This window comes from Oncorhynchus kisutch, linkage group LG5, assembly GCF_002021735.2.
Source record: "Oncorhynchus kisutch isolate 150728-3 linkage group LG5, Okis_V2, whole genome shotgun sequence".
NCBI classification, from domain to species: domain Eukaryota; kingdom Metazoa; phylum Chordata; class Actinopteri; order Salmoniformes; family Salmonidae; genus Oncorhynchus; species Oncorhynchus kisutch.
The window spans coordinates 60,211,704-60,222,152 of record NC_034178.2 but is presented as its reverse complement, the minus strand read 5'-3'; the positions used below and the strand labels follow the sequence as shown (position 1 = coordinate 60,222,152).

At 43.7% G+C, this 10,449-nt stretch overlaps 1 protein-coding gene across 4 annotated transcripts in view; it reads left to right on the top strand.

Annotated features, from left to right (window-relative positions):
• Positions 1 to 9,319: 9,319 nt before the first annotated feature.
• Positions 9,320 to 10,449, top strand: part of ell2 (elongation factor for RNA polymerase II 2) — a 32,742-nt gene continuing 31,612 nt past the window's right edge. For 3 of the 4 annotated variants that reach the window (XR_004210099.1, XM_020483858.2, XM_020483856.2), the window contains exon 1: positions 9,320 to 9,485. Coding sequence is in view for 2 of the 4 variants with exons in the window: in XM_020483858.2 (XP_020339447.1) it covers positions 9,354 to 9,485 (132 nt within the window). In the remaining 2 variants the exon portion in view is untranslated. The remainder of the gene's footprint in view (positions 9,486 to 10,449) is intronic. The other variant, XM_020483859.2, reaches the window with a different exon arrangement.

Here is a 10,449-nt window from a genome sequence, read left to right as displayed (position 1 = left end):
TATTGTCCCAGAAGCCTGTATGGTTATTTGGCCATTTGTATGTGCTATTGTATATTGGGAGTTACATGTTGGCTTTTTGTAGTTAGTTGTGTCTTTATTCACACTTCAATTGGTTTAGAGAAATTGCCTTTTAAGGTATTGGTTTAATGACTTGTTTATTTATTACAAGTTTTGATTTGGTGCATCGGTGGAGAGTAGACCAAAGTCTCTTTTCCTGTACTGTCTAAAGACACTTTGTTTTGTTCCCTGTTGGGTCATTAGATTATGGAGATGAGTTGTCTTTGTAATGTATGACAGTGAGAAGTTTTGAGGTGACATAACTCCTTGCCCAGAGCTATTTCCCCCTGTTAGGTATAGCAGCGTGTTCCCACTGGGGGCACGTTTTGCGTTGTTTGTTATTTTTGTGTGGTGATAGAGGTCAGAGCAGTTTTCTCGGGAGCACATCCGTAGTTTGAGGTTGGTTACCAGTGGGCTCTAGTGCATCTAGTGCAAGTTTAACAATAGGATTTGGGGAATCTCAAGTAATACATGTCAGAGGAATCTGTGGTTTCCGCTTGATGGTATATGGTTGTTATATTGTGCCAAGACCACTGCACAGCATTGGATGCTTTCTGTCAGTGTCTGTAAATCAATGCTGTCGAGTCGAGCAACTAGCTCAGGCTTTGTGATAGCTGGCCTGCCCAGTAAAGCTGTGTGTAGATCTCTGACATCATACACGTCCTCCAGTGTCTCCTTTTCTGCCTTCGAGAACGACACTTGGAACACCTGATCACGTCCAGCGGTGCTCTTTCTGCTCCTAGCAGCGTTTTTTGGGGGCTTTTGCAGAGCTGGCTTGCTGGTTCCTGCAAAAATGTGATTTAGCACATTGTCTGGGATAAGTCACATTGGCACCTGTGTCTATTTTGAATTGAACATTTCTGTCCATCACTTATATATCAATCATCCATGGGTCACCTCCTGCTGTTATTGTTCCTAGGAAAATGCTATCATCCTCTTCTTAAACCTCGTTTACGGCTCTTGATGATGACTGCTTTTTGTCATTAGCATTTCCATGGCTAGCTCTCTCACGCTGAAATTTCTGTTTGCACTGACACTGGCTGCCTTTCTGCATAACTCTATCCACTGAGCATGCCTCTTTTGTTGTTACTGTGTCACCTCGCAGGCAACTTTGATGCTTTTTCACTTCAGTTTGCCTTACCATCTCAATGGCTCTCTCTAGCGTGAGATCTTTATCTAACTGCATCCATTCTGACAGACACGTCTGCAAACCCAACGACTAGCCTGTCTCTAATTAGTTAATCATGCACAAGTCCATAGTTGCAATGCTAGGGCATATAAGGCTGTGACAAAAGAATCCAGTTTAATTTCCCCTCTGTCTCCACATGTTAAAACAGGCTCTCTCATAGATCACATTCTTTTTCACAATAAAGAATGTATGAAATCCGTCTCTTACTTGTCCATACCGTTGTTGCTCGAGTTTGTTTAGGTTTGGACCTCAAAACGTCACCTGCTTCATCGCCCAAACAGTGTATGAGGTTGTTCTCCTGATTCTCCTCGGTAGATGTGAAGATTACTCACCTGACAAAAGCGCTAGCAACTCCTAATCCATTTGGTCCATTCTTGCGGTTTAGAAAAATCAAACAGCTCTAGTGGCTGTAAGGCCCAAGTGCTACATTCAGCTGTTTGCGTGAGTATCTGTGCCCCTCCCGCTGCACCTTGAACAGGAGCCTGGCCTCTTCCTCTATCCACTGCTGCCAGTGGCTGCTGCGCTTCTCCTGCGACGTCTTCCATGCTGATTAGCCTCTTAAACGCTTTCTTCATGAACCTCTAAATTCCCACTTCATTAGCATATGGCCAATCAGGATGCAATATGTAAATAACACCACAAAAAATGACATTAGATAATTTAGTTTGGTATGAAAAAACAAGAAAAAATGACATTTTAAGAGAATTATAAAACAATATAAGATATTTAGGCTTGTTTAAATTTCACTTTTTGCAGTGTAGGGTTTGGACACCGAGGAACTTGACACTCTCGACCCGCTCCCCTTGAGGTGGATAGGGGCGTGCACGCCCCCCGTTTCCTGTAGTTCCCGATCAGCTCCTTGGTCTTACTGACGTTGAGGGAGAGGTTGCTGTCCTGGCACCACACTGCCATGGAGAGGCTATATAGACACCTTGGTGTCCAAATTGATGATGTATGTCATGTAGCTGAGAGCCAAGTCTGGAGATGAATGGATTCGGTTCAGTTGTCCTGATGATCCCTTCCCAGCTAGCTAGTTTATATACAGGGCTGGCTAGCTGGCAACAACAGCATCGTGGTGCTAGTTAAAACGTGTTTATTTTGATGGGAAAGGGAGAAGTAACTTGTAGTATTGGTAACCATCTGGATGTCACCGTGACATGCCAATTAGCTAACATAACAAGCCGGTGTGAATGACAAGTGCAATGGTGTTGTATCGAGGTGCTTTCCCGACATCAGTTGCATCCCACTGGGCAGCAGTTGCTTCCCATGGTGCAGTCGGTAGCTAAAGTGGCCAATTTCTTCCATCTAACTTGTTTATATTTCAAGTAGGATAGCACCCTACATGAAAAATAACTTGTAATATTGGTAGTAAGCATCCGGATGTCACTGTGATACAGTCCATTGTTCAATGGGGAGAGTTTGCGCTGCAAGCCGGCAACACAATAATACAGGGAACAGTTCCCTCCTGCAGTACTTCTTCTTTGGTGAGGTTTAATGGCGGTTGGCATCCAATTTATGTTCCATTACCGCCACCAACTAGACTGGGATATAAATCCATTATACTTTGACCCACAAAATGGAAGAATTTAAAAGGAAATAAATAATAATAGTAATTAAAACCCACCACCCTATTCCACTATTTAACCCTATCTGTCCCTACCCCAGGCCAACGGACACCACCACCTGTAACTCTTCTGAAGTCAAATCTCATACCCTCAAATACTTCTTTCCGCTGCCACCACAACATCTATTTTCTGTGAATTACATTCCATCTCTGCTGTACAGTTGATAACCATAGCTATGAATGCTAAAAATCCAACCTTACTGAAGCATATACCACTCATTGATCTATCCCTGTGTGGTGGCACAGATCTACTACTCACGGATACACTCTCAGGATTCCAAACCCTTGATCCATCTTCCTCTACTTTTTTCACTGCCTTAGGATACAACACCCTCTCCACTACTCTAACCCTGGTAATTTCAACCTGCCTCTCTCGCACCGGACACTTCTGATCTCCAGTATCATGTCGACCCCTACAATTAACACATACCACTTCTTTCCCCAATACTACACAATCCTTTGTCTCATGCTCTTCTGCACAAATCAAATCAAAATCAAATCAAATTTATTTGTCACATACACATGGTTAGCAGATGTTAATTTGAGTGTAGCAAAATGCTTGTGCTTCTAGTTCCGACAATGCAGTAATAACCAACGAGTAATCTAACCTAACAATTCCAAAACTACTACCTTATACACACAAGTGTAAAGGGATAAAGAATATGTACATAAAGATATATGAATGAGTGATGGTACAGAACGGCATAGGCAAGATGCAGTAGATGGTATCGAGAACAGTATATAAATATGAGATGAGTAATGTAGGGTATGTAAACAAAGTGGCATAGTTTAAAGTGGCTAGTGATACATGTTTTAAATAAAGATGCAGTAGATGATATAGAGTACAGTATATACATATACATATGAGATGAGTAATGTAGGGTATGTAAACATTATATTAAGTAGCATTGTTTAAAGTGGCTAGTGATATATTTTACATACTTTTCCATCAATTCCCATTATTAAAGTGGCTGGTGTTGAGTCAGTGTGTTGGCAGCAGCCACTCAATGTTAGTGGTGGCTGTTTAACAGTCTGATGGCCTTGAGATAGAAGCTGTTTTTCAGTCTCTCGGTCCCTGCTTTGATGCACCTGTACTGACCTCGCCTTCTGGATGATAGCGGGGTGAACAGGCAGTGACTCGGGTGGTTGTTGTCCTTGATGATCTTTATGGCCTTCCTGTGACATCGGGTGGTGTAGGTGTCCTGGAGGGCAGGTAGTTTGCCCCCGGTGATGCGTTGTGCAGACCTCACTACCCTCTGGAGAGCCTTACGTTTGTGGGCGGAGCAGTTGCCGTACCAGGCGGTGATACAGCCCGACAGGATGCTCTCGATTGTGCATCTGTAGTTTGTAAGTGCTTTTGGTGACAAGCTGAATTTCTTCAGCCTCCTGAGGTTGAAGAGGGGCTGCTGTGCCTTCTTCATGACACTGTCTGTGTGGGTGGACCAATTCAGTTTGTCCGGGATGTGTACGCCGAGGAACTTAAAACTTACTACCCTCTCCACTACTGTCCCATCGATGTGGATAGGGGGGTGCTCCCTCTGCTGTTTCCTGAAGTCCACAATCATCTCCTTTGTTTTGTTGACGTTGAGTGTGAGGTTATTTTCCTGACACCACACTCCGAGGGACCTCACCTCCTCCCTGTAGGCCGTTGAGTTGGAGGCGTGCATGGCCTGCAGTCGTGGGTGAACAGGGAGTACAGGAGAGGGCTCAGAACGCACCCTTGTGGTGCCCCAGTGTTGAGGATCAGCGGGGTGGAGATGTTGTTACCTACCCTCACTACCTGGGGTCGGCCGTCAGGAAGTCCAGTACCCAGTTGCACAGGGCGGGGTCGAGACCCAGGGTCTCGAGCTTGATGACGAGTTTGGAGGGTACTATGGTGTTAAATGCTGAGCTGTAGTCGATGAACAGCATTCTCACATAGGTATTCCTCTTGTCCAGATGGGTTAGGGCAGTGTGCAGTGTGGTTGAGATTGCGTCGTCTGTGGACCTATTTGGGCGGTAAGCAAATTGGAGTATGTCTAGGGTGTCAGGTAGGGTGGAGGTGATATGGTCCTTGACTAGTCTCTCAAAGCACTTCATGATGACGGAAGTGAGTGCTACGGGGCGGGACGGTAGTCGTTTAGCTCAGTTACCTTAGCTTTCTTGGGAACAGGGACAATGGTGGCCCGCATGTGGGAACAGCAGACTGGGATAAGGATTGATTGAATATGTCCGTAAACACACCAGCCAGCTGGTCTGCGCATGCTCTGAGGACCCGGCTGGGGATGCCGTCTGGGCCTGCAGCCTTGCTAGGGTTAACACGTTTAAATGTTTTACTGTCGGCTGTGAGTCCGCAGGTTTTGGTTGCAGGCCGTGTCAGTGGCACTGTATTGTCCTCAAAGCGGGCAAAAAAGTTATTTAGTCTGTCTGGGAGCAAGACATCCTGGTCCGTGACGGGGCTGGTTTTCTTTTTGTAATCTGTGATTGACTGTATTATCTGCCACATACCTCTTGTGTCTGAGCCGTTGAATTGTGACTCTACTTGGTCTCTATACTGACGCTTAGCTTGTTTGATTGCCTTGCGGAGGGAATAGCTACACTGTTTGTATTCGGTCATGTTTCCGGTCACCTTCCCCTGGTTAAAAGCAGTGGTTTGCGCTTTCAGTTTCACGCAAATGCTGCCATCAATCCACGGTTTCTGGTTTGGGAATGTTTTAATCGTTGCTATGGGAACGACATCGTCAATGCACTTTCTAATGAACTCGCTCACCGAATCAGCATATTCGTCAATGTTGTTGTTGGAAGCAATACGGAACATATCCCAGTCCACGTGATTGAAGCAGTCTTGAAGCGTGGAATCAGATTGGTCAGACCAGCGTTGAACAGACCTGAGCGCGGGAGCTTCTTGTTTTAGTTTCTGTCTGTAGGCAGGGAGCAACAAAATGGAGTCGTGGTCAGCTTTTCCGAAAGGAGGGCGGGGGAGGGCCTTATATGCGTCGCGGAAGTTAGAATAGCAATGATCCAAGGTTTTACCAGCACTGGTTGCGCAATCGATATGCTGATACAATTTACCACACCTTCCCCTTCACTTAGCTTGCCCTAACTAACTTCCATTTCACCTCTAGCACTCGACCTGGCGTACTGCTCACTCTGTTTGTACTTGCCACCAGTCTTCGCCCCCCTATCTCCTTTTTTTATCCCCATTTTCATTCATTTCAACCTCAACCGTCCTCATTTTCTTCAATGGCGTCTTCCTCTTCCATTCCTGACAGCTGAAACAGAAGAGTGTCTCGTGCAGCAGTTAGTCCCCACACTCATAGCAGAAGTTCCTGTGGTTCCCGCTTGTCTCTGTAGCCTTTTTGCACTCGACTGTCCCCAAAAAATCAACGCTCCTCTGATCCTGCAGTAAGGAGAGGGAAGTACCTAGATAGTGTCTCCAAAATCAAGCCAGTGTTACAGCTAAGCACATTTATTGTAGGAAAGTTATTTTCACAGAAAATGTACAAATCATTTTTTTTACAATTACACCGATAATAATTGAATGATTCTGAACACTCTCCCAAGTCCCAATTTTGGCAGACAAGTTTCAAATTCTTGCTGAAGCCACAAGCACCAACTAGCTAGCTGGGAATGGCTCATCAGAACGACTGAGTGAACCAAATCCGTTCCGTCTCTACTCGACTCTTGCTCCGTGACATATGTCATCAACTTAGGCACCAGGCGTGTCCATTTAGCCTCTTCTACACTGCCAGGTCCCTTTTTGCTTTCAAGACAACTGGGAACTCAGAAAAATCTGAGGTCAAATCATGACATCAGTGATCTTCGGGTCAGAAATTCTGATCTCTAGAAAGATGCCTGAGTGTCCGTCTTGGAATTCCGAGTTTGATGAACGTTCAAAAAATAAATCCCAGTTTGGATCTTTTTTTTTCAGAGTTAACAGTTGTCTTGAATGCACTGAAGTCAGAAGTCGGAGATCCGAGTTCCCTGTTGTTTTGTACGCGGAAACAATACAATCATCAAGTTTGCGGATGACACGATGATGGTAGGCCTGATCACCGGCAACTGGGAACTTGGATCTGGGAAATCTCTGACTTACAACTTCAGTGCGTTCAAGACAACTGGGAACTCTGGAAAAAAAAAGAAGCTCCGAATTGGAAAATAATTTTGAACTGTCATCCAACTCGGAATTCCAAGTCGGAAACTCTGGCATCTTTCTAGAGCTCCGACCTGAATGTCACTGACATCATGATTTTACCTTGTTTATTCCCAGAGTTCCCAGTTGTCTTGAAAGCACAATTTCTGTCTTGCATGGCCACCAGCAGGTTAGCGTATTTCGTCTGGAGGCAGCTCTGCAGAGTGGTCACTAGCCGGCACAGCCACAAAGTCATAAAATCGGATTTTGGATTTTAAACCTAAACCTGACCTTAACCACACTGCTAACCCTAATGCCTAACCTTAAACCTTAGGACCAAAAAACTATTTTCTTGTCATCATTTTTTACAATAAAGCCAAAATTGACTTTGCGGCTGGCCTATCTAAGGGGAAATGACGCAGTTCTGCCTCCAGGGCAATACCTGCTGGCCACGCAGTCGTGGGTGAACAAGCAGTACAGGATGGGACTAAGCACACCCCATTGAGCTTCATAACAACATAGGCCTACTGGTAAATGCACAAGGGGGTACTTCGGGGGTACTCTGGTATAAGCAAAATATGTAACCAAAAAAGGTTGAGACTGCTCTTCCATGGTTACTGGTTTGGCCATTATGCCTCTAATATACTTGCTTACTTACTGACTTTATTGTCCCCATGGGGACATTTTGTTGCAGTGTCATGTACACATTTAAAGTGGCGTTTAAATCCAAAACCAAATTGACAATACAACTTTCATAACAGTTACGCACCAATAAAAATAATAATAGTAAGAAATAAGAAGTAAAACATGAAATAAAAAGAAGAAAAGACTGGCCTGCTGGCCTTACGGAGTCAATGGGAACAGTCGCCTGCTGGCCTTACGGAGTCAATGGGAACAGTCGCCTGCTGGCCTTACGGAGTCAATGGGAACAGTCGCCTGCTGGCCTTACGGAGTCAATGGGAACATTTGCCCAAGCTATTTAGGAGGGATATCACACCTGGCACAAATGATTGTCTCGTTCTATTTTTCCTGCTGAGGGGTGCCCTATACCTGCGCCCAGAGGGGAGTAATTCAAATTCCAGGTACAGGGGGTGACTTGGGTCTAAAATTATTTTGTGAGCCTTACAGAGGGCCCTGACCTTAAACATCTCATCCAGGCCTGTCTGTTTGACTCCAAGTATCCCATGTCAAGGTTCTGTTTGTTGACTTTTCTTCTGCCTTCAACACAATCCAGCCTTACATTCTGGCACAGAGACTCATTCGGGACTTCTCCTTAGATGGGGGGCTGGTTTTGTGGCTGCTGGACTTCCTGAGCCAACGCTCACAGCGAGTCAAAATAGATCCCCATGTGTCGGATATACGCAATACCAACACAGGCTCTCCCCAGGGATGTGTTTTGTCCCCACTTCTGTTCCTCTTATACACTAATAGTTGTACTAGTTCCCATCCTGACAGACATCTCGTTAAGTTCGCTGATGACATTGCCTTGATCAGCCTGTTGCATGATGATGAGGAACATCATGGCCCGGTCCTAGGTGACTTTGTAGAGTGGTGTGAGGAATCACACTTGGTCCTCAATACCAACAAGACCAAAGAGATGTGCATAGACTTCAGGAAGCGTACAACACCTGCCTCTGCAACATCTATCAGAGGTCAGAATATAGAAATTGTAGAGGAATATAAATGTATGAGTGTCCTTTTGGACAATAAGCTTCAGTGGAGTAAATATACAGACCTGATCTACAAAAAGAGCCAACAGAGACTGTACTTTCTAAAAAAGTTGGCTTCTTTTAATATAGACTGTACTATACTGACTCTGTTTTACAAATCCTTTATTGAGAGTATTTTAACTTTTTGTATGGTTTGTTGGTTTGGCAATGCCACTGTCAGCCAGAGAAACATGCTGAGAAGGATTATTATGCTTTACTATGGGGGTCTCATCTTTATGAAACCCTACAATGGATAGATATTGTTTTCACTATAAATTATTGTAAGAGAATCTGAAAAAATCTTTGAATTTAAAAGTAATACCTGTCAGTAGTAAATAAATGTCAAAGATAAAAACTTTGTAGGTGTCAGTCAGCAGCATACATTTCCACTAATTCCAAGTGGACATTATGATACCGTATTTTTCCTTTCACTTCTGAAAAGAATGAGTTCTACAACGACAAACTCTAGCATTCATACACTGAGGGAGTGAAGTCTGAGGAGGGCTGAAATTACATATGGTTATTAGAGAGGAAAGAAAAAGTAAGCCCAATCAAAAAAAAAAAAATTGAACAAGCCCTTGGGGTAGTCCCTCCCTTGAATTAGAGGTAGAGTATCTATATGCTCGGACATAAAACCCAGACGATGGTAGAGGGTTGGTAAAGATGGCGGCGCTCTCCGTGGATGGGAGGTATGGACTGAATTGTGGCCGACGGAATACAGACCACGTCACTGTATTGCACGTAAAATTGACAGAGACAGCTTTCAGAGCAATAGAAAAGTACCAAACCTCTAAGGTAAAGTTGAATACATGTCTTATAGCTTACCTTATGCAACTACCGATGCTATCAAAACTGGTGAACTAACTGCCACGCACAGTCGGGTTGAGCAAACGTTATTCAAATTACCTTGCTAGTTAACGTAACTTACTGTCAAACCAATAATGCATATGCCATGAAGTGAGTTAGCAATTTGGATTACAAATCAAAGTTTGAGAGAAATGGATTTGTGTAGTCGATGTACTGTAGCTACATCTGTCAATGTAGCTAACGTTAGCTGGCTAACCAAATGTAATTTCCCCAACAACAACAAAAAGTAACCTTTTCCCCAGCCAAGTCCACTTTTTTTCTACTCAAGTCCGTACTGAAATGTGACACTAATCGCACTGTTTGGTGAAATCGATGACTATTTTGATGGCAATTTCGCGGGACATCTTTACTTAACTTTAGCTAATTTACCATATGTTCTTAAGCCACGGATTGGCACTGCAGTCAGTATTTTGGCGTTTTAGGAAATTATATATATATATATATAATTTTTTTTGCTAGCTAAAGTAACTATCGTAACCCTTGATCATGACCCTGTTACATTACAGTAGCTAAGTCATTGGACGAACGCGTCTTCTGTACGGGGGAGTTTTGTTAAGAGCACCAATGCTTGGTCTGAACACTAACACGCATCAGTTGTGGTAGCATGATAAGGACCTTAACTTTCATATCAACTAGAAACAATTTTCAAAAAAACATAACGTTAAATGAATACACGCCATTATAGGGTTAGTGTTCCCACACGGCCATATCCCCATGTTACAGCGCGTGTTTACGGAAGACCGCTAAAACAGCAAAATACTCCCATCTAAACGTGAAGTCGATCATCAATTGCGATATGATTCTAGAAACATTAAAGCCCTTTAATTTCATATCACATCAAAATAATTTAGCAAATTCAAAATACACACATACTGTACTTTTCAGTGACGAC